At 37.8% G+C, this 25,046-nt stretch overlaps 1 protein-coding gene across 4 annotated transcripts in view; it reads left to right on the top strand.

Moving 5' to 3' along the window:
• WDR4 (WDR4 tRNA N7-guanosine methyltransferase non-catalytic subunit) overlaps positions 1-25,046 on the top strand; it is a 75,559-nt gene that overhangs the window by 788 nt on the left and 49,725 nt on the right. For 2 of the 4 annotated variants that reach the window (XM_074213910.1, XM_074213908.1), the window contains exons 1-4: positions 4,318-4,450; positions 9,110-9,175; positions 9,885-10,028; positions 16,697-16,853. In XM_074213910.1, coding sequence (XP_074070011.1) covers positions 4,362-4,450; positions 9,110-9,175; positions 9,885-10,028; positions 16,697-16,853 — 456 coding nt within the window. In that variant the 5' untranslated portion in view covers positions 4,318-4,361. Of the gene's footprint in view, positions 1-804; positions 996-4,316; positions 4,451-9,109; positions 9,176-9,884; positions 10,029-16,696; positions 16,854-25,046 lie in introns of those variants that run through there. The other 2 variants (XM_074213909.1, XM_074213907.1) reach the window with 2 other exon arrangements.

The following is a 25,046-nucleotide window of genomic DNA, read 5'->3' on the forward strand; positions in this document are numbered from 1 at the left end:
TTTTTTTTTGTTTAGTTTTTGCAAGGCAATGGGGTTAAGTGGGTTGCCCCAGGCCGCACAGCTAGATAATTATTAAGTGTCTGAGGCTGGATTTGAACCCAGGTACTGCTGACTCCAGGGCCGGTGCTTTATCCACTGCGCCACCTAGCCACCCCTATATTTTCCTTTTTTCCATTAAAGATTTTATTTATTTAGTTTTACGATTTTCCCCTAATCTTGCTTCCCTCCCCCACCCCCACAGAAGGCAATTTGTTAGTCTTTACATTGTTTCCATGTTATACATTGATCCAAATTGTGTGTGATGAGAGAGAAATCATATCCTAAAGGAAGAAACATAAAGCATAACAGATAAGATCAGGCAATAAGATATCAGTTTAAAAAAAAACCTCTTCAATTACTTGCCAGTATTTCATTGTGTCACAAATTAAAACCTGAACAAATACTGCTAGTGTTAGAATTCACCTATAACATTTGGTATAGTTGATAATTGGGATGAGATGAAACGGCCTTTTGGTTCAAATTATAGTTGAACTAGGGAAAAATATGGAGGGTGGATTTATCAAATCAAAGAGAAATCAAAAAGTCTCCTAATTGTGTGTAGAGAATATTCTCTTTGGGGTAGGGAAAGTGATTAGCTCTGGCAGAGTAATTAACTTAGTGGGTGTTGGAAGAGACTGCCCATTAAGGCTTAAAAAAAAAGCTTATCCAAAAGTGATCTCTTCCAAGAGGGACTTCTGAAATCTGTAGCAAGCTAGGGATCAGGATGTGATGACAATCAACACTGTCTCTCATTTTGTCCTTCAGCAATCAGAAGCCGAGTTGTAAATGTCCATTTTCACTCTTGAAGCTGGAAGCCAGAAGTGCCTAAAGCCAAAACAGACCAAAGGATATATGACAAAGAATGAAGAAACCAGAGAGACTAGAACAGGCTCTTCCCCTTGACCTTCATCAATGAGTAGAGACTCTCATACCAGTAAACGGACTTTGGAACTCTGGTGACCTAATGATGTTTGAATATTTTAGTTGTGTTTTTGTACCAGTTTGAAGAATGGCAAGGCTGATTTGTGTGGGGGTCCAGCCTCTGCGGGGTCCTTGGAACCTGACAGGAGGGATAGAGTCTGCAAAATGAGTTGAGTCAAGTGGGTAAAGGCAGGAGCAGGTTGACTGTCAGCTGCTTAGATTTATTTTTATAGTCTCAGAATCATATGAAACAAGCAAACTAAAATCATTTCCTTGGTTACAAAAGTGTACAATTTTCATCATTAATCATATAGTTCATATGTTACAAGTTTGATCATGTAGTGGTTACAAATGTGATTATCAATCATGTAGTTAATTTTCTTGTCCCTGCTCAGACCTTGATGACTTCAACCTGTCTGTTGCCTAGTTTGTTGCTGCATAGTAAAGTTATTCATTAAACAGAACTTTCCTTATAATAATCTTTGATATAATTTGTTTAATGGAATGCTTTTATGTTTTTGTGCCGCATATGTAATGTTTTTCAATATGCTCCCTTGACAACCTATAGTAAGGATAGTTATGTTTGTCCACCTGTCCGTTGACTTCTTCAGTAACCAATTTTCCTTTCAGCCCTTGTTGGTAGATGCTACGGTTTCTATGACTTTTTGTTCTTTCCCAATAAACTAAGGCTGTTAGAGTTCACATATTGGTTACCTATATTAACTATTCTCTCACTATCTTTATCATATATTCCTGTGTATGATAAGGGGGGGCAAAACTGTTAATTTCCCTGGAATTCTATTTAACCCATCTTGTATCTGGTTTCCCTGTATATATTCTGACATCTTCCTGGAACTCCCAGTGCTGTATCTTCCAAAGATTTCATAATGTTGAAGCCTTTTGTATGTCTCAGGGAGAGGCAGTCCTGTTAAATTTGGACAGAGTTCACAAGGAATTTCTCTGAAATTCTTGGTTTATTTTTAATTTTTTTTTATCCTTCCTTTATAGTCATTCCACTATTAGGATGAGTAAGTTTTGCAATCAATAATAGACCTATAAATATGGGTATAATAAATATGGGTATACATGGAATCCCTATATATAGGGAAGAAGGAAATGTTGTTCCATCAGGCCACATCAGGCAGTGTGACTGCCTTGAGTCTTTTTTTTTTTTTTTATGTTTTTGCAAGGCAAATGGGGTTAAATGGCTCACCAGAGGCCACACAGCTAGGTAATTATTAAGTGTCTGAGACCAGATTTGAACCCAGGTACTCCTGACTCCAAGGCCAGTGCTTTATCCACTACGCCACCTAGCCGCCCCATGCCTTGAGTCTTCTTGCCACGCCTGTGTCAAACAGCTTAGAGACCCCGGCTCCCAACAGATTTGCCAGAACATTAGTGACTGGGTTGTAGAGAGTGTTGGGAGAAATGCTGGTAAGTGGAAAATGAATTTATTAGACACTTGAGACAGTGACCCTAATTAGGGATTGTTTTAGTAAGAGTAAGAAGAACCTGAAGTAGTGTGATGGTTTTGTGAAAGGAAAGAATTGAGGTAGGATGATAGACATGCTGAAAAGGTGAAAATCTTTTTTGTGATAAAGTTTCTAAAGATCACTGAATATCATGTAGTATAGAGGACAGATACTAACTTCTCTTCACCTTTATTTGAAAAAATGTATATAATTTAATTATATTTAAATATAATTTTCAACATTCATTTTTATAGTTTTCTTCCCCCTACTCTAAAGATAGCAAATTATTTGATATAGGCTACACATGCACAAGCATGTTACATATATTTCCAAAGTAGTCATGCTATGAAAGAACAATCAGAACAAAAGGGAAAAAGTACGAGAAAGAAAAAATAAAAAACAAGTTTAAAAAGGTGAAAATAGTATGTTTTGTTCTCATTCAGACTCCAAAGTTCTTTCTCAGGATGTGAATGGTATTTTCCATCACAATTCTGATCACTGCTAAGTCAATCATAGTTGATCATTGCAAAATGTTGCTGTTACCGTTTACAGTAGTCTCCTGGTTCTGCTCACTTCACTCAGCATCGGTTCATGCAAGTCTTCCAAGATTTTCTGAAATCTGCCTGCTCATCATTTCTTTTTTTTTAATTTAAAATTCATTTTTTCCAATTACATTGTAAAAATAACTTTTCTTTTTCTTTTTTTCGGCAAGGCAATGGGGTTAAGTGACTTGCCCAAGGTCACACAGCTAGGCAATTATTAAGAGTCTGAAGTTGGATTTGAACTGAGCTCTATCCACTGAGCCATCTAACTGGCCTAGTTTTCATTTTTCTTAAGATTTTGAGTTTCACATTTTCTTCCTCTCTTTTTCCTCTCCCCTCATCATGAAAGAACTGCTTATTATTATTATTATTATTATTTTGAATTATTTTGAGTTTTACAATTTTCTCCCTAATCTTACTTCCCTCCCCCTACCCTCCACAGAAGGCAATTTGCCAGTCTTTACATTGGTTCCATGGTATACATTGATCCAAATTGAGTGTGTTGAGAGAAGAAACATAAAGTATAAGATCTGATTATTTTTAACGAATAATATTCTACTATATTGATATACCACAACATATTCAGTCATTTCCCAATCGATGAGCATCCCCTCAATTTCCAATTCTTTGCTATCACAAACAGAACTGCTATGAATATTTTTGAGCACTTTTCCTTTCAGTTAATCTTATCTTTGTATTTAAAAATGTAGTTAATTCCATCATGCAACAATCAGGGACAATTTGGGCTGTCTGTATCCAGAGAAAGAACTGTGGAGTTTGAACAAAGACCAAGGACTATTACCCCTTAATTTAGGAAAAAACCCTGATATCTTATTGTCTGAGCTTGTTATCTCTTATACTTTATATTTCTTCCTTAAGGATGTGATTTCTCTCATCACACTCAATTTGGATCATTGTATACCATGGGACCAATGTAAAGACTGGCAAATTGCCTTCTGTGGGGGTGGGGTGGGGGAGGGAAGTAAGATTAGGGGGTAAATTGTAAAACTCAAAATAAATAAAATCTTTAAGTACAAAAAAAGGAAATAATGGATGTCTTAAGACAATTGAACTGTTTCCAGTTGACCTATTTCTGTACTCGAGGGTTTGAATAAAGAATGCTATGCCTGCTACAAGACAGGGAGGCGATCCCGGATGTGAGATGCTTTACGTCATTGACAAAGTTAACTCAACCGCCGGAGCTATCGCGAGACCTGAGGAGGGCGGGCGAGCGAGGCACCTCTGCGCATGCCCCTGGACTCCCAGGGAGCCCAACTCTCCCGACAGCCCCTTCTCCGCTTCTGAGCGAGCGCGTGACGTCAGCACACACGGCGCCAGCACGCGGCGCGTGCGGAAGTCTGAGCGCGCCGGTTCGCCGGCGGGGCCGATGGCGGGTTCCGCCGCTCTGGACGTGTCCCGAAACGGGCTGGTGGTGAGAGGCGGCAGCCGGTTTCTAGCGACAGGTACAGACTGCAGGTTAGTCGGGCGGGCGGGGGCCGCGCCCGCCGGGATGTGCCCACGCATTCCCGGCCCGGGGCCGGCGAGATTGTCGCTGCCCCTCTTGGATCCCCGCAGGCCGAGAAAGTGGTGTGTGCGGGGAAAACTCGCCCTGGCACGTGTGGATGTGGATCTCGCGTAAGGACACGTGCGCCCTGCCTCGTGAAACGAATGAGAGGCCGAAACGCCCCTGTGCCCCAGCTTCTGCTTCAGCCCGGCTCATTCTGGTTCCCTAACTTGCACTTATTTTTATTTATCTATTTATTTTTGCAAGACAGTGGGGTTCAGTGACTTGCCCAAGGCCTTCTAGCCACGTGTCTGAGGCTGGATTTGAACTCGGGTCCTCCTGCCTCCACTGCGCCACCCGGACGCCGGTTTCCCGCACTTCTTTTTAAGCTGACATGCTCCTTCACATGTGTTTATCCTTTACCTCGCTTTCCAATTTTGCTAAACCATTTGGTCACCGAAGCCCCGACTTTTTTTTTAGGTTTTTTTTTTGCAAGGCAAATGGGGTTAAGTGGCTTGCCCAAGGCCACACAGCTAGGTCATTATTAAGTGTCTGAAACCGGATTTCAACCCAGGTACTCCTGACTCCAGGATCGGTGCTTTATCCACTACACCACCTAGCCTCCCTGAGCCCCGATGTTTTAATAAAATTATGTCTCAGTCTTCAGAGAACTCACCTCACAACAGTCAGTCAACAAACATTTTTTTTGTGTGTCAATCAGCCAGGATGCAAAGCAGAAGCTCTAGGTTCAAGCAAGATTTTATTTATTTTGAGTTTTACAATTATTCCCCCATTCTTGCTTCCCTCTCCCCACCCCCACAGAAGACATTCTGTTAGTCTTTACATTGGTTCGATCTCAGTTGAATATGATGACAGAGAATCATATCCTTAAGGAAGAAAAATAAAAGTATGAGATAGTGAAATTACTTAATAATATAATTTTTTTTCTAATTTGACAGAAATAGTTCCTGCTATTCTTTTGTAATTGATTTCTCATTCGACATGACACAGATATTAGAAAACTTCATCTCACAAGAATGCTCCATTCTGCTCTCCCTTTCAGAGGACCTTGTTTCACAACTTCAGCCTCCCCCATTCCTCCCCCCTTCTCACCCAACCTTGGCCATTCATCTCTTCTTTTGGTCCTTCTCTCATCAGTCCCCAATTTTCTTCCATTTGAGCCCTGTACACATGCTCTTGATCTCCCCCCTCTTGTCCCTATTTCACACCTACCAGTTTCCCCACCCTAATCTTCAAACTCTCCCTAAGGATTTACTGGCTTCTTTGTTGCCCACAAATACATCCAAATCTTACTCATCTTTTAAAAACTCATTAGATCCTACCATTTGTCCCAGCTGCCCTTATGTATGTCTTTCCTCCCCTCCCTGGCTACAACTTCTATACTCTCCCTCTATTCACTGTAGGTTTGCTTCCTATCTCATCAGTATTCAACTGAAACTGCCTTCCTCAAAGTTAGTGATGATTCTTTTTACTTCAGTTATGAAACTTTTTTTTTTAGTTTTTGGGTTTTTTTGCAAGGCAATGGGGTTAAGTGGCTTGCCCAAGGCCATACAACTAGGTAATTATTAAGTGTCTGAGGCCGGATTTGAACTGTAGCCACCCCCGAAACTTTTAAAAAAATTCCTCTTAATCTCCCTCTGCTCTACTTGAAAAAAAAAGAAATAAAACTTTTAATTATAAAAATACTGTGTTATCCATGCCCAGCAATATGTCATCATATAGATTGGTCCATCACCTTTGTCATGATGTAGATGGCATCCTTCATTATTGGTCCTCATTTTGGTTGATTATTTTATTTAGAGTACCTAGTCTTTCAGATTTTTTTTACATTAGCATAACATATAAATTGAGTTTACTCATTTAACTGCCTTTTCTTTTTTTACAGCACAATAGTATTTCATATACCATCATTTGTTTAGTAATTTCCTAATTGATGGACATTCCACAAGTGATTTCTTAATTATCAGATCTAATGGCATTTTTATTATCTGAATCCTTCTTGACCACCTTTTTCTTGGACACTGTCTCCTCTTGAGTTTTCATGACTCTCTTTTTTTTCTTGGTTCCTTTTTCTCTCCCTCTCTTGAGTAACATAATTTCTGTTCTTTCCACTAACATTTACCCCTAATTCTATCATGTTTCTTTGACTACTGCCAAATTTTCCAATGGTCTCCCTGCCTTGTGTCTCTGATGAATTACTAAGTTTTTTTCTTAAAGCATAGGTTTAACCATGTTATCTCTCTTCACAGTAGCCTGTGATATCCTGTTACTTTGGGAAATCAAATATAAAATATGAAATTCCTAGTTTGATTGATAGATTGATTATGTGTTAACAACATTGAGATGATAAATTTCTGAATGGTAACTTGCAAGTATTTATTGGGCTTTTGACTTGTTCTGATTTTTACCCATAGATGATGAATTTAGGGAACTCGGCTTGCAAATATTTATTCAGTGATGATATTTATTAAAACTGAAGTTTTTAATAAGAACCTCAGACTTTAGGGACTGTGTGTTACCTCTGATTTCAGACTTGACCAAAAGTCACAATACCTCAAGATGTAAATAGTAACTTGATTTATTACAAGAGAATGGTAGATGTATGTGGAAATTCCTTATATCAAAATAGGGGTCCAGAAATGCAGGGAAAGCCTTGGATATTTAAGTCATAAGGAAAAGGGGAAGTCATAGGAGAGGGATAAGGGCATAAGGGATAAGAGTACCCAACCCAAAGGGAAGTGGGGAGCAAGAGAGAGCCCATTCTTCTTCCAAGGGAAATAACTAGCTCAGAAGATAGAAGGTCTGTTTTATCTACTGATGTTCCAGGTGCACCAATAGTTGCTCAGTCTGGTGCCAACTGACTGGTCTCTGAGCAAGAGCTGCTCTGAGTCCCAGAGAAACCCTGAGAGTTCAGTCAGGGTTGAAAGTAGCAAATAAGAATATCAAGTCAGCTTAGGGGAGACTTCATTCTTGACTTGAGCCTCCTGCATACCCCAAGTCCAGTATTTCTGGAAACAAAAACAAACAAACCAAGGTTGGACTTCACTGTTTAATTCCCAAGCAGGGTTCAGTAAACATATGTCATTTACTAGATTTTGGTAGAAATGGTTGCAACAGCTTATCTACACTCTAAATAAAAATTGGAATTTAATTAGACTCGTATAACTATCCATTATATTTTGTGTACCTATTGGTCACTTAAAGATTATATTTAGTCTTTCAAACATTTTAACCACCAATCTTTTATGTGGAAAAAATAATTTTTATTTAGACAGTTATTGATAATGCTGAACAGTGAGCATCAGGTTTATTATTTATCCAGATCTCCCATCAGATTTTAAGTCATTTAAGAAAATATGAATGGTGGGAAGTACAGATTTTTTTTGTTTGCTTCTTGCAAGGCAGTGGGGTTGTAAAGTGACTTGCCGAAGATCACACAGCTAGCTAATGATTAAGTGTTTGAGACCAGAATTGAACTCAGGTCCTCCTGACTCCAGGACTGGTGTTTCATCCACTGGGCCACCTAGTTGCCCCTAAGTACAAATTTTTAATTTTAATTTCAAAGTGAAGAAGTAGATGAAATGCAGCTACTTGTAAAACTTGACTTCTTTGGTATGTTTTTCTAAATAAGCAAGATGAATTCTGGAGTAGGAGTCAAGAGACTTGGTTTCCAGCCTTGCTTGATTTGTGACCTTTAGCAAGTCCTTAAGTCACTGCACAGAGGTTTTATCTGACAAATTTTTCAAAGATCATTTTCTTTCTTGTCAACACCTCAGTACTTTAACGTATTGAGGATTTGTAAAGTGATTTCCTAGTAGTTATTGCAGTATTGTTATTCTCATACTATACAAATAAACTAAATACAGAATTTGAAAGAATGTATCCTCCTGGTTAGAATGCTGATCTCAGAGTGAGGAAGACCTGGGTTCAAATTCAGTACCGAGCAATAGTTGTGTGAGTCTGGAAAAATAATTTGAAAATTTTCAACCTCTGGTTCCTTATCTGTAAAATGGGAATATTACAGCATTATTGTGAGGATCAAATGAGGTAATAGTAATAACAACAACAATAATAATGATAACTAACATTTATATAGTATTTACCATGTTCCAGGCATTATGCTAAGCACTTTATAATTATTACTTCATTTTATCTTTATTATAACCTTATGGAATAGATATTATTATTACTCCTATTTTACAGATAAGGAAACTGAGACAAACAGAAGTTAACTGACTTCCCCAGAATCATATAGCTAGTAAATGTCCGAGGCTGAATTTGAATTCAGGTTTTTCTGACTCCAGATTTATTGCTCTTTTCCACTGTGTCAACTTATATATCTATATAGATATTTATATAGTTATACATATGTATTAAAGTTTGCAAAGTGTGTTTTACATATATGTATATGTAAAACATGTTTTGCAAGGTTTAAAATTATTGTTATTTATGGAGATTTAATTTAAACATTTTTTTAAAATTTGTAATTGGAAAAAGGAAATTTAGATTCTCCTTTTTCTTGAGTTATTTGAACACAAGGATGACAACTGCTGACAAAGTAACACCTCTTTAATAAATTAGTAATGTTTTCTTTTTAAAATTACTTTTAGTGATGATGACAGCTTCTTCATATACGACTGCAGCAAGGCAGAAAGGAAGCCACAAGAGGATAAAGGGTGAGATAATTATGGGGAATTTTTCAGGGCTCATTAATAGTTTAAGATATTGGAACTATATCAATGTATGTTATTAAGAAACTGAATCTTTAATTTTAAGTTTCATATAGTAGATACTCAGAAAAAGTATTGAAGCTTCGAATTTTGAATTTGAGAATTTTTTTGAGGTTTCTGCAGATACTTAGTAGATAGGGAGGGTTCAGGAGTACTAAAAGACATGACAAAAAAAAATGAAGAGCATTCTTTTAAGTAAGATGAATTAAAATGTTTTTAGTCTTGAAAAATTTCCTTCTCTCTTGCACTCTCACCTTAGCAGGAAGCTTCTTTTTACATTCTGTTCTCTTCTACTGGTCAGTCTGATCATTAAGGGCATATTTGCTTTTCCTTATCCCTTTTCCCCTCCCCAGGTAACCCCTAAGGTTTGGAGAGAGGAGAGGCAGAAGATCCCAGACAGTTGTGAAATGACTAGGGAAATTATTTGTGATATATATAGTTTCATGGAATGGATTTCTTTGGTACAAGTCTAATTAATTTTAGTTTTAATATAGTTAAGGACTTATTTTCAAATATCATGAAATCATTTACTTGGTGAATTTTATGAATTAATTTGTAATGTCTTAGCTGAATTCTTCATTTGTATATTGCTGACCAATGATGAAATTCAGACAGTGATATTTACTTAATGTTAATTCTGTTTTCTAATGCTTAGAGAGGAAGGACAGACATTGTACAAAGGAAGTGATAACATCCTAGCTTCTACCTTCTCAAGATCTGGCAACTATTTTGCTTTGACTGATGACAATAAACGTCTGATACTTTTCTGTACAAAGCCCTGGAAATGTCTAAGTATCAGGTATGAAATTCTGCTTTTTTTAAATGATTCAGATGTTTATATACATGAAATAATATCTATTGTCAAAAGTATTTGGAAGCACTCTCTTTTTTTTTCCCCTTTTAACAGTTGTTGAATTTATGCAACTAACAGCACCTCAGTATTTTAATGCTTTGAGGATTTGTAGTGATTTCCTAGTAGTTATTGTAGTATTGTTATTCTCATAATACACAAACAAGCTAAGTATAGAATAAAAAGGAAATCATTAAAAAAACGGGAAGACACTAGAATTTAAAGGAATTGGCAAAGACTTCCTGCAGAAAGTGAGATTCTATTAGGAACTTAAAGAAAGCTAGGGAACTCAATAGTTGGAGTGGAGGGAGGGTGTTCCAGGAATGGAGGACAGCCAGAAAAAATATCTGGAACAAGAGATGGAGAACTAGTCATAGTGGATCTATCCTGTGTTTTGGTGATCACTTTTCTTTTCTAAGAGTTGTCTTATTTGTGAAATAGTTGTAAGGCCAGAGTCACCGGATCAAAGAGAATATGTAAGGAATAAGGTATAAGAAGCCTAGAAATGTAGGAAGGGGATATGTTATAAAGGGTTTTGAATACCATACCTCACATTTTTTATTTGTTCCTGGAGGAAATAGGAAGCCACTGGGATGACATGGTTGGACCTGCACTTTAGGAAAATCACTGGTGATGAATGAATGAAGAATGGATTAGAGTGGGGAGAATCTTGAGAATCGTGCATCTTAGGGATATTGTAATGGCCTAAGCATGAGGTAATGTCCCAGAGTGGTGGCAGTGTCAAAAGAGAGAAGGGGGCATATTTGAAAGAAGTTGTAAAAATGGTGATATCAACCAGGAGTTGATGTGGAAGGAGTTTGGCATGTGGAAAGTGAGAGTTAGTGGGAAACCTGGATGATTTTAGGTTGTGAGGACAGTATTGCATTCTAAAGTAAAAGGGAATGGAAGGCTTAGGATGGGGATGGTGTAGGAGTACAAAGATAATTCTATTTTGGACTTGCTGAGTTTAAGATGTTTACTTATGGCTCTGAGGTGTCTGAAGCTGGAGTTGTGAGATTGGAGGTCAGCAGAGAGGTTAAAGTATTGGTAGATTTGTGAATCCTCAGCATAGAGATGATCATTGAATCCATGGGAACTGATAAAATAACCAAGTTAAATAATATGGAAGAAAAGAGCAGAGGACTCTGGATGAAATTGTGGGGTCACCTATGTTTAGAAGGCATAGGCTAGATAAGGATCAAGACATTGTGACTTCTAAGGTAGTCAACAGTATCTTAACTACTCATTATGGTTTTTTTTACTTTTGACATCATTTTTTTTTTTTTAGGTTTTTGCGAGGCAAATGAGGTTAAGTGGCTTGCCCAAGGCCACACAGTTAAGTAATTATGAAGTGTCTGAGACCAGATTTGAGCCCAAGTACTCCTGACTCCAGGGCTGGTGCTTTATCCACTGCGCTACCTAGCCGCCCTGACATCATTTTCTTAATGTTTCTGCAGTGTTCTCTTCTGGTTTTCTCTTATTTGTGGTATATGAAAGATGAAATGAATGATTGAGGAAACAAAGACTCAACCTCCTTAGCTTATTGATTTGTTAAGCATGATAATTGCCCAATAAACTGGTATCAGACCTCCTCAACCTATGCCTGGACGCTGAATAGATTTATGTATTAGAAACAATCAAGTAGGGACAGCTAGGTGGTGGTGGTGCAGCAATGGAGCTCTGAAGTTCTGAGTTCAAATCTGCCCTCAGATACATAATACTTACCTAGCTATGTGGCCTTAGGCAAATAATTTATCCCCATTGCCTTGCAAAAACAAAAACAAACAAAAAATAAAAACAATCAAATAAGACCAATTGATTAAAAGAAAACAGTTAACCAACACACAACATTAGGTAATCTGATTTCTAACTGGAGGAAAGATTGCAGACTTTCCAAGTTTAGAGGGGAAGAGTGAACAGGTACAACTCTCTGAAATCAGAAAAAGAGATGTTCGTTCCTCCCAAATGTCTACATGCAATCAAAGGAACTTGGAAATGATAACTGCTTAGTATGGGGCCAGTTTTCAGATAAGACATGGATTTCTTGAGATGTACAATTATGAGAGAATTCCTAACATCACTTTTTGGGGTCAACTGGGTTTCTGGTCAGTATAATCTAGGTCCCTAGGTAAGGTTCTCTAAGAAGCAGACAGAGGTGATCTAACTTCCTGATCACACAGGTAAGTTTCAAACAATGGAGTAAGATTTTTTTTCCCAATTCCCACAATTGAATGGTTTTCTCATAAAATAGAAATTGGATTAGACCCATAAGTGGATAGAAAAGGAACTGAGCTAGCTCCAGATTTGAGTTCAGTTTCCATTGTTCACATTTTGCTGTCCTACTTCTCTTAATTTCTTCAATTTCCTCACCTGTCTGAATGCACTTTCTCAGTTTCTTCAGCTGGATCAGCCTTCATTCTCATTCTGTAAGTGCATGTGTCCTTCTGTATCCATTTTCTTGGTGATATCATGAGCTGTTGTGGATTCAGTTACCTCTTCACAGGTAACTTACACATCACTAAATCCCTTTCATTTGAAATCTCCTCTGTCGTCACTACTTAGTGGACATATCCATCTGAATGTCCCATCATGTCTAAAAGGGAATTCACTCTAGCTCCTCTCTCCTACCTTGCTCTACTTCTTTCTATCCCTATTTTTTTTAATTTTATTTTTTAATTCTCATTTTGTACAAAATTTTTTTTACATTAATAAAATATTCTTGTTTAAGAGTAAACAAAATACCCCTCCCCCCATGAATATAGACTTGCTTGGACCATAAAGTAAAGGGGAGAGAAAAAAATTAAAATAAAAAAAGAATAATAGTAATAATTGTAGGTATGGCCAGGTGGCGCAATGGACTAAGCACCAGCTCTGGAGCCACGAGCATCCAAGTCCATATCCAGCCCCGTAGACCCAACAATCACCCAGCTGTGTGACATGCAAGTCACCCGATCCCTACTGCCCTGCAAAAACCCAAAAGAAGGAAAACAAGAGACCCAAAATAAAATAAAATAGTAATAATAGTAGGGGTAGCTGGATGGCAGACAAAGCATTGGCCCTTGAGTCAGGAGCACACAGGTCCAAATCTGGCCTCAGACACCCAAAGATCACCCTGCTATGTGGCCCCAGGCAGGCCACCCAGCCCCATTTGCCCTGCACCCTCCCCCAAATAATAATAATAAAAAATGTGCTTCAGTCTTTGTTCCAACACCAACAGCTCTGTCATGGGTGGATCACATTCTTTATGGTAAGTCCATTGCAAAAGTTACTTCCATTTTTTTCCAATGTTGCCATTGCTGATCGCAACTCCCTCCTTTCTTATTTCTCCACTACCATGTACTATATTTTCTCTCTCCTTTCACTCTGACTCTGCTGTAGGGTTGCTGAGTGGCGCAGCGGACAGATCCCTGGTCCTGGGGCCAAGAAGCCTTGAGCCCCCATACCACCCCTTAGGCCCAGAATCTACCTGGCCCTATGGTCCTGGACAGGCTTTCCAATCCCAGCCCCTTGCAAGAAGTAAAAAAGAAAATGTGTTATATCTGACCACTCTCCCCCCATTGTCCATCCTCTCCTCCTTTATTCCCATCCCCATCCCCACCCCTTCCCCCTGCTCCCCCACTTCTTACTCCAGATGTCTATACCCCATTGAGTATACATGCTGTTTCCTCTCCCAGCCACCTCTGATGAGAGCAAAGGTTCCCTCATTCCCCCTTGCCTCCTCTCTTCCGTATCATTGCAATAGCTCATTGTAATAAAGAAAAATCTTATTATATGAAATATCTTGGCCTATTCCCCCTCTCCTTTTTTTTCCTCCCATTACATTTCCTTTTTTTCTATTGACTCCATTTTTGCACCATATTTTATCTTCAAATTCAACTTTCTCCTGTGCTTCATCTATAAAATCTCCTTCTACCTGCTCTGTTAATAGAGAAGGTTCATATGAGTATTTTCAGTGTTATTTTTCTATGCAGGAATACATGCAGTTCATCATCATTAAGTTCTTCATATTTTCCCCTTCTCCAATCTCTATGCTTCACCCGAGTCCTGTATTTGCAGATCAAACCTTCTGTTCAGCTCTGGCCATTCCAACAAGAACATTTGAAATTCCCCTGGTTCATTGAAAGTCCATCTTTTTCCCTGGAAGAGGACATTCAGTTTTGCTGGGTAGTTGATTCTTGGCTGCATTCTAAGCTCTTTTGCCTTCCAGTGTATTATATTCCAAGCCCTCCAAACTTTTAATATAATTGCTGCTAAGTCCTGTGTGATCCTGACTGCAGCTTCATGGTATTAGAATTGTGTCCTGTATTTTCTCTTTGACTTTGGAGTTCTGGAACTTGGCTATAATATTCCTGGGGGTTGGTTTTTTTTGGGATCTCTTTCTTGGGGGGGATTGGTGGATTCTCTCCATTTCTATTTTTCCCTCTGCTTCTAGAATATCAGGGCAATTTTCCTGTAGTAATTTTTTGAAAATGATGTCAAGCCTCTTTTCCTGATCATGACTTTCAGGTATTCCAATAATTTTTAAATTATCTTTCCTAAGTCTGTTTTCCATATCAGTTGTTTTTTCAATGAGATATTTCACATTTTCTTCTAAGTTTTCATTTTTTTGGTTTTGAAGTATTGATTCCTGATTTCTGGTAAATTCATCAATCTCCCTGAATTCTATTCTTTGTCTGAAGGATTTGTTCTCCTCAGAGAGTTTTCTTATCTCTTTTTCCATCTGGCCAATTTTGCTTTTTAAAGCATTCTTCTCAATAACTTTTTGAAGTGTTTTATCCATTTGACCTAAGCTGGCTTTTAGCATGCTATTTTCTTCAGCATTTTTTTGGATTTCCTTGACTAAGCTGCTGACTTCATTTTTATGTTTTTCCTGCATCTCTCTCCTTTCTTTTCCCAGTTTTTCTTCTATCTCCTTATCTTATATTCTATCTCCCTCTTTTTTGATCTCTTGTCATAGCCTGAGCCCAATTTCTGTTTCTCTTGGAGTCTTTAGATGCAGGAGCTTGTGCTTCCTCATCTTCAGACTGAGTATTTTGATCCTTCTTGGGCTCATGTGCAAAATATTTCTCAATGGAGTTCCTTTTGTTTCTCTTGTTTGCTCATTTTCCCAGCCTTAGCCTGTTTTGGGGGTCCTTCCTGAGCTTTTGGGACACTCCCACAAGGATCTCAGTGTGTGAGGCTCTGTCCTCCCTCCTGGTCTGTGAATGACCGTAAGCGCCCCCCTCTGCCACAGGGTTGAGGTGGAGGGGGCCCTGTTGTTCTGTGGGGGGGCCTAGACTGGGATCAGGATCTGAATGTGGTCAGAGCCCCAGAGTCCTGTTCCAGAGGCAGAGGACAGAGCTCTGCAGTCTCTCTTCACGCCCCTCCCTAGGTTCAGTGGGCTCATGCCCTGGGGACTCCAGCTTATGGGCTCTGCCTGCTTCTGTTTCCTGGATCTGGACTGCCTTGGCCATGCTGCTTGCTGTGTGCCCTGAGGGCAGAGGTTCCCCCAACCCCCTTCCCCCCAGTTGTGCCGGGGGCTCCCAGATAGCTCAGTAAACTTCCCCGTTGCTGTGTGCTCTCAGTGCCCTGGGGCTGCCTCTGGGAGGCTGAAGTTCTTTCGCTCTGGAGGGCCACTCCTCGAACCCCCGGGGAGCAAAGCCTTTCTGCTCTTTTCCAAGTTATCTTGAGTTGGAGAACTGCCTCACTGGATCCTTCTGTGGGGGTCTGTCTCTCAAAAATTTAGTTAAGAGTCCTTAGTTTGTAAGTTTTATGATAGAATGCCTAAGACAGGATGCTCTCTTGTTGCCATCTTGGCTCCGCTCCTACAATCCACTTTCCATAGAGGTATGAAAGTAATTTTTCCAAGACTCAAGCTTGATTTTTATCACTGTCCCGCTCATCAGTTGTGAGTGGTTTCTTGATAATTCTAGGATAAAGTACAAATTTCTGACAGGCATATAAAACTTTCTACAACCTGACTTGTATCAACCATTTCAGAGTTAGTTTATTTACTTCTATTCACATATTGTATATTCCTACTAGGTGTTCCCTAAATTTGGTATTTCAGCTTCACTTTGTGTCCCCTATGTCAAGAATATATTCTTGTCTTTACCCTTGTATGTCTGGATCCTTAGTTTCATTCAAAATTAACTTTATGTGCCACCTCTGTGCATCTCTCCTCATTTGCTTTTACTTATTTATGTGTGTAATTTATATCTTTCCAATAAAATGTAAGTTACCTTAAGGAAAGGAACTCTTATTTTTGCCTGATTCCCTAGCCTCTCTTCCTTTAATATATTGAATGAATTGAATTGAATAGCATCACTGTTTTCTTTTTTGTAAAATGAAAGAGGTGGATTAGTTGGTGTCTAAGATTTCTTCCATTAAACAAGTTTAACATGATTATACATGTATAACCTATATCAGATTACTTATTTTCATGGAGAGACTAAGGGAAGGAAGGGGGAGGGAGAAAAATGTGGAACTCAAAAATCTTAAAAAAATGAATGTTGAAAACTGTCTTTATGTGTCACTGGGGGAAAAATAAGATAAAAATTAAAAAAACTGTTCTGAGGACATATTACCTTATTCCTTACTATCTTTATTAATTAATTCTTAATGGTCTTTGATTCCAGGACAGTGGTGAGAAGATGTACCTCTCTGATATTTACAGCTACAGATGAGAAGATTTTGGTGGCAGACAAGTCTGGAGATGTGTATTCATTTTCAGTATTGGCACCATGTCAGGGTGGAAAACTTGAACTTGGACACCTGTCTATGTTGTTGGATGTGGTATGTAGCTGATTAGCTCATTAACTTTGTCTTTTTTTCCTCTTTCTTTAAAGACTTAGTCTCTCTATCTTACCTACGCTGTCAGTACAGGGGCTAATTATGGGCCCAGTCCCACCACTTATTAGCATGGGAGGTTTGACCAGCATTATTTCCAACTTGGGCTGATTTGTGCCTCCTTAGTCAACCTGGTGTTCTCTCACACTATATTAATGCTAAAATTAGTAGAGACACCTGATGGTAAAGCTCACAGCTTAGAACTTCTAAGCTCGAGAGATCCTCAGCCTCCATAGTAGCAGGTATTACAAGTGTGTGCCACCATGTCCAACACTAACTTTATCTTAAGTTTGTTTATGTGATCTTTAAAAAAAATTGTAACTTATAATTTCTTATATAGTGAGTTAAATGTTTCCTCTCCTACTTTTTTTTTCCATGTGAAGATGAATTGAGAAGGTATTTAGATAGATTCTTAGAAGTCCTAGGAGAATATAAAGTAGCGTTATTTTCTCATTCAGTTCTTCAAAGATCAATAATTTTGTAGTAATGGATATATCTTCTCCACTATTGTAGATAATTCTTGCACATCTGGTACTGGGTTCTGGGGCAATAAGACTGGCTTAACTCTGACTGGTTGGGAACTGGTTGCTCTAATGTTGAGTGAGTTGAATGAGATGTGATCAGTGCCAGCCCTCAGTTAAAGTGTATTAGTGAGATTTCGACTACACATCATTATGTCTAGCACCCTACCTTCAACCACATAGCCTCTATCTATTAAAAGTGCTTAGTAGGAACTGGGGGATTTTTTTTTTCTTCTTAGGGCAGAGTAGGTGGTAGTAGTACTTTCTGGGGCAGAAAAATCTTCTGCACTGATTCCTAGAGAGGGAGCAGATTTTGTGATGTGAACAGTATCAGTTATGGTCCTCATCTCCATGGCATGTGATTGTATTGGAAGGTTGAGGTGTGGTTTTGTGAGAGATTAGTGACATAGGCAGACTACTTCTGGCACTGTTTGCACTTCCTTATTCATAGCCCAATCATAGCCAATTCACAGCCCAGTATTCCAAACAGTCAGCAAGCATTTATTGAGTTCCTTGGGTTACAAAAAAGTAAAAAAAAAAATATTCCCTGCCCAGAAGAAGCTCACATTCTAGTGTGTGTGTGTGTGTGTGTGTGTTTGTGTGTTTGTGTTTGGGGATAGGTGGTTAGGGGTACTCTTATAGGAAAGGCACTGTCATTGAAGGAGACTGGGAAGGCTTCTTGCCTAAGGTTGGATTTTAGCAGAGTTGAAGAAGCTCAGGAGGTAGAGGTAGAGAGTGATATCATGGTAATAACCAGTGGAAATGCAGTCAGTCGATGGAATAAATGAATGCATGAGATAAGCATGTGTTTTATTATAGATAATGCTTGTTCTTAGTTTTAGATGGATACTTTTATCATTTTAAGAAAATCTTATTTCTTCCTATGGTTTTTTTTTTTTTAGGCTTTTGCAAGGCAAATGGGGTTAAGTGGCTTGCCCAAGGCCACTCAGCTAGGTAATTATTAAGTGTCTGAGACCGGATCCGAACTCAGGTACTCCTGACTCCAGGGCCAGTGCTTTATCCACTATTCCACCTAGCCGCCCCAAAAGCAGATTTTTTTTTTTTTTGAAAGGCAATGGGGTTAAGTGGCTTGCCCAAGGCCACACGGCTGGGTTATTATTAAGTGTCTGAGACCGGATTTGAACCTAGGTACTCCTGACTCCAGGGCCGGTGCTTTATCCACTACGCCACCTAGCCGCCCCCTCTTCCTATGTTTTCTAATGTTTTTAACAGGAATGAATTGTATTTTGTCAAAAACTTATTCTTTATCAAAATAATTATGTTATTTCTGTTGCTTTTGTATCAATACAGTCCCTTATGTTGTATTTATATCATAGAAGGAATTTGCCAGGGCTCTTTTTTTTTCCAAACAGTTTAAGTATTGGAATTGTGTTCTTTTAAATGTTTGTAAGAATTTGCTTGTAAACCTGTCTGATCCTGATTCTTTGGGAGTTCCTTTATGAAATGCCCAATTTCTTTTTCTGAGATTTGGTTACTTCAATCTACAATTTCTATACTTTTAACCTGGGTAGCTTATGTTTTTGTAAATATGCATCCATTTCTTTGAGATTTTCAATTTTATTGGCATGCCATTGAGTGAATGCTCTGATAATTTCTTTTATTTCTTCTTGATTGATTGTGAATTCATTTTTTTCATTTTTTATTCTGGTAATTTGAATTCCTTTTTAAAAAAATAATCTAATTCACTAATAATTTCATCACCATTTAATTTTGTTTTAAAAAATATCAGTTCCTATATTTATTAATTCTATAGTTATTTTTCTTTCAGTCTTACTAATTACTAACCTTTGATTTTTTTATTTCAACATTTATTTTTTATTTTGGGTTGTAAATGAGTTTTAGTTAATAGCATTTTATTTTTTTTCCAATTACATATACATCATTTTCACCATTCATTTTTAATGATTTTTTAAATTTATTTTTAATGAAATCACAGAATTTTAGAGATGAAACTTATTGTTTTTTGATTTTTACAATTTTTCTCCCAATCCCGCTTCTCTCCCTCCACCCCCATAGAAGACAGTCTTTACATTGTTTCCATGCTATACATTGATCCAAATTGAATGTGTTGAGAGAGAAATCATATTCTAAAGGAAAAAAAATAAAATATAAGAGATAGCAAAATTACATAAATAACCTTTTTTTTTTAAATTAAAGGTAATAGTCTTTTGTCTTTGTTTAGATATAGATGGTATTCTCCATTGCAGATACCCTAAAATTGTCTCTGACTGATGCCCTGATGAAATGAGCAAGTCCATTAAGATTGATCATCACTCCCGTGGTGTTGTTAGGGTGTTACAGTGTTCTTCTGGTTCTGCTCATCTCACTCAGCATCAGCTCATGCAGATCTTCCAGGCTTCTCTGAATTCCCATCCCTCCTGGTTTCTAATAGAACAATAGTGTCTCTTAACTTACATATATCACAATTTGTTCCGCTATTCCCCATTTGATGGACATCCACTCATTTTCAAATTCTTTCAGCATTCATTTTTATATGAGTTTGAGTTCCAAATTTTTCATTGTCCTTCTTTTCCCTCCCCCCCTCCCCAAGACAGTAAGTAATCTGATATAGATTATACATATACATTCATGTGAAACAAATTTATTAGTCGTATTGTGAAAGAAGAATCTGAACAAAAAGGAAAAAAACACGAGAAAGTAATAACGAAAACAGATGTAAAAAGGTGCAAATAGTGTTCTTTGTTCTGTACTCAGACTCCCTAGTTCTTTCACTGGGATATGGATGGCATTTTCCATCTTTTGGAATTGTCTTTGATAACTGTTGCCGAGAAGAGCTAAGTCTGTCATAGTTGATCATCACACAATGTTGCTGTTACTGGGTACAATGTTCTCTTGGTTCTGCTCACTTCATTCAGAGTTCATGTAAGCCTTTCAGATTTTTCTGAAAATCTACCTGTTTGTGATTTCTTGTAAAATAATGGTACTCCATTACATTCATATACCATAACTTGTTGAGCCAGCCCGCAGTTGATGGACTCAATTGATCCCCTCAATTTTCAGTTCTTTGTCCCTCTAAAAGAGCTTCTATGAATATTTTTGTATATGCAGGTCCTTTTACTTTTTTTGTGATCTCTTTGGGATACAGACCTAATAGTGGTATTGCTGGATTGTACAATATGCATAGTTGCCTTTTGTGCATAGTACCAAATTCAGCATTTTCTTTTTGGCAAGGCAGTGAGGTTAAGGGACTTGCTCAAGATTACACAGCTAGTCATTATCACATGTCTGAGTTCAGATTTGAATTCAGATCCTCCTGACTCCAGGGGAGGTGCTTTATCCATTGTGCCACCTAGCTGCTCCTAGCATTTCTTTTTGATGTATAAGTGAAGGCTTTAAATTGGTTGGTTTTCTAGTTTTTTTTATTCCTATACCAATTTCTTGATCAACTCTTTCTTTTTTAGTGATGAAAATGTTTAGAGAAATGTTTTCTTTTAAGAGCTTCTTTGGCTGAATTCCACAAATTTTGGTGTATTATCATTGTTTTTATTATCTTTAATGAAATCATCTGTTTCTGTGATTTGCTCTTTGACTCACTCATTTTTTGGGATTATGTTATTTACTCTCTAGGTAAATTTAATTATTTGGTCAGTGGCTTTTTGATTGTATTTTTAATTGTGTTATGATCTGTTAAAAGAGACCAGTCAGTATATATTTATTGAGAGGCTACTGAATGGATGTTCCCTCAGCCAGACATGGCCTTTTATCTTAAAAAGGCCAAAGTCTCACACTGCATCTGGGGATCATCTCCAGTCATTCTGATTCCTGTCTGGCCACTGTACCCAGATTCCTCTGGAGGAGAAAGTGAGACTGGTGACTTAGCACAGCACCCCTTCACTCAGATCCAATCATAGTATCACCTTCCTTAATGTCCTGGTATTCTTCGAGAATGAAGGACAAACACTATTATAGTAGCATGCTATGTACTTAGTGCTTTGCATACAAATACCTGAGAATTACAAATATGAACAAAAGTCTCTTCCTTTAAAGAGCTTTCAGTATAATGAGGGAAGAGTGCACAAAAAATGAAGATGAAGGAGGAACGGAGGGTATTCAGAGGTTTTCCTTACATGGAAGTTCTGGGAGGAACTCTACCTTCTAATCTTTCAGAGGAGCCTTGGGAGTAGGAAGATATTAATAATAAGTGACTTTTAGGGTTGTACTGATTTTGCAGGATGAAGAGGTTAGTATATGTGTTTTAATATTTTTAATATTTTTTTTACATTTGTTAGAGAGGTTTCTATGTCCTCATTTAGTTTTTTTAAAAGGTGCCTTGTATACATGAGAAATATGTATATCTTTTTCTACTTTATTTTGTGATCTCTAGAGGTCTATCATATCTAACTTTTCTGTAATTTTATCCCGGTTCTTTATTTTTCTTAATTGTGTTATCTATTAAAGTTTTGTCTGGATTCAAAAATTGAGGTAAATTTGGGTTCCCTACTTTTGGAATTCTATTTTCTTTTCCTCCCTTTAACTCTTTTAATTATTGTTTTAAGTATTTAGATGCTATTTCATCTTTGTATGTTTTTGGTATTAATTTGATATTAATTTGGTATTAATATGAATTCATTGCTTTGCCTTTCTGCAAATTGCAGTTTCCCCTTTTACTTCTCTTAATTAAGGCATTTTTTGCTGTTGTCATAGATCATAAATATTTCATCCTCCTTTTTTACTTAAGCTATCAAAATATATTTTGCTCCTGCTCTTTATTTTGACTTTTTGAATCTATGTTCATGTATTTTTCTTGCAGACATGTTAATGGATTCTAGTTTCTAATCAATTCAATCCATCTATCTTCATCTTATGATTGAGTTTATCCCAGTTATAGTCAAAATTGCAATTATTAATTATAAATTTCTCTCCATCTTATTCCTTTTTAGTCTTTTTTAAAAAATAAATTTTTAATATCTGCTGTTTTTAACATCATCATAGTTAGATCCAGTATCCATTCTTACTCTCCCATAGAGCCAAATAGTGTTTTCTAAAGCCAAAAGCATTTTTTAAAAGAGGGAAAAAAATCAGTACACACTGATCAATGCTTTGAATAGGTCTGAAAAGATAATACAAAAGTTTTACAATACCAGTGTGAAAAATGTTCAGCCTCCAAAAATGTGTATTGGGAATGGCATTAGATCTTTTCATTCTAATCATTTTATAATTTTGTTATATTACTTTTTTGTGTCTTGTCTTTCATTTACATTGTTATAGTTATTTTTATATTTTATTTTTGTCTCTGCTTCACTCTTGATTTTAACATTTTGTTTTCCAATTATATACAGTAGTAATATGTACCCATAATTTTTTGCAAGGCTCTGAATTCTATCATTTTCCCCCCTTCTCCCTTCCCTCCCCCCCATCCCAAGGCTGTCTGACAGTCTCTACATTGTTTCCATGCTATACAGTGATGTAAATTGAATGTTATAAGAGTAATCATACCCCCCCCCCCCCCACAAGAAGATGGGAAACATCAAGAATAGAGAGGAAAAAAAAATGTACTTTAGTCTGTGTTCAGATTTCAATGGCTCTGTCTCAGGGGTGAGTTGCTAAGTCCACCAGAGAAATTGCTTCAATATTTTTCCCACCATTGCTATTACTAGCTGTACCTCCACTCTATCACTCTATTCCTCCCCACTCTCATTTATTCTATTCTCTCTCTCCTTTCATCCTGGCCCTGTCCAAAAGTGTGTTGTATCTGAGTACCCTCTCTCTCAATCTTCCCTCTCTTATATCTTCTATTCCCCGCTTCTCTACCCCCATTCTCCCTCATCCTGTCCATTTCCTCCCATCCTCCAGGGCAAGACAGATTTCCTCACCCTATTAAGTGTGTATGTCATTTCCTCCCTGAGCCATTTCCGATGAGAATGAAGGCTCATTCATTCCCCCTTGCCTTCTCCCCCCTCCACTCCACTCTTATGTGAATCTCTCAGCTTCTTCTTCATCTCCTTTTCCTTCCTCCCAGTACTTTCCCCCATCACCCATTGACTCCATCCCTTTACCACATCATACCATTATATTCCACTCCTTCCTATACCCTGTCTATATATGCTCTTTCTAACAGCTCTTTTAAATGAGAAAGTTCATGTGAGTTATCAATATCTTCTTCCCATGCAGGAATACAAACAGTTCAGCATCATCAAGTTCCTCATAGTTAGTCCCTCTCTTCCGCTCCTCTGTGGTTCACCAGCATCCTGTACTTGGAGATCAAACTTTCTGTTCAGCTTTGGTTGTCTCCTTAGGAAAGTTTGAAAGTCCCGTTTCATTGAGAATCCATCTTTTCCCCTGAAAGGGGATGTTCAGTTTTGCTGGGTAGTTGATTTTCGGTTGTAAACCAAGATCTTTTGCCTTCCAGAACATCATATTCCAATCCCTATGAGCCCTTAATGTAAATGCTGCCATATCCTGTGTAATCCTGACTATGGAGCCTCGGTAGTTGAATTGTCTGTTTCTGGCAGCTTTTAGAATTTTCTCTTTGATTTGGAAGTTTTGGAATGTGGCTATAATATTCCCGGAAGTTTTTCTTTTGGGATCCCTTTCAGGGGGTGACTGGTGAATTCTCTTGATTTCTATTTTACCCTCAGCTTCTAGGATCTCAGGGCAATTTTGCTGTATTATTTCTTGAAAAATGAAGTCTAGGCTCTTCTCCTGGTCGTGGCTTTCAGATAGTCCAATAATTTTCAGATTATTTCTTCTGGATCTGTTTTCAAGGTCAGTTGTTTTTCCAATGAGATATTTCACATTTTCTTCTGATTTTTGGCTAAAAAAGCCAAAAAGGAAGAGTTTTATTTCTTTCTGCTTTCTTGCAAAATCATCAACTTCCTTTAGTTCCATTTTGCATTTGAAGGAGTTATTTTCTTCAGAGAGCTTTTTCCTCTCCTTTTCCAGCTGGTCAATTCTTTTTAAGGCATCCTCATTTGCCTTTTGTGTTGCTTTTTTCCTTTAGGCCTAAACTAGTTTTAACATTATTTTCTTAAGTATTTTTTATATTTCTTTCACCAAGCTTTTGATTTGGTTTTCATGATTTTTCTGCATTGCTCTCATTTCTCCTCCCAATTTTTCCTCCACCTTCCTTAATTGCTTTTTTTTTTTAAGGCTTTTGCAAGGCAAATGGGGTTAAGTGGCTTGCTTGCTCAAGGCCACATAGCTAGGTTCCAAGGTCAGTGCTTTATCCACTGCGCCACCTAGCAGCCCCCCTTAATTGCTTTTCAAAGTCTTTTTTGAGCCCAACCATAGTCAGAGCCCATTTTCTATTTCTCTTGGAGGTTTTGGATATGGAAGCTTCGATTTTGTCTTCATCTGTATGTGTTTTGATCTTTCATGGGACTAAAGTAATTCTCTATGGTCAGATCCTTCTTTTTCTGTTCCTCAATCCAAGACTAATTTACAGCACTTCCAAGGCTTTGGGTTTTTTTTTGGGGGGGGAATCCCACTGGAACCTTTATTCCTCCAAGGTCTTATGATCTCTAGCCTGTGCTTTGAAATGTAGATGACCACAACACTGCCTTCTGTCCTGGGGCTATAAGGTGGGATCCAGGTAACTTAGTATGGAAGCCCAAACTGCAATATCCGAGTATAGGCA

The sequence above is a fragment of the Macrotis lagotis genome, chromosome 1 (genome assembly GCF_037893015.1).
Source record: "Macrotis lagotis isolate mMagLag1 chromosome 1, bilby.v1.9.chrom.fasta, whole genome shotgun sequence".
Lineage (NCBI taxonomy): Eukaryota > Metazoa > Chordata > Mammalia > Peramelemorphia > Peramelidae > Macrotis > Macrotis lagotis.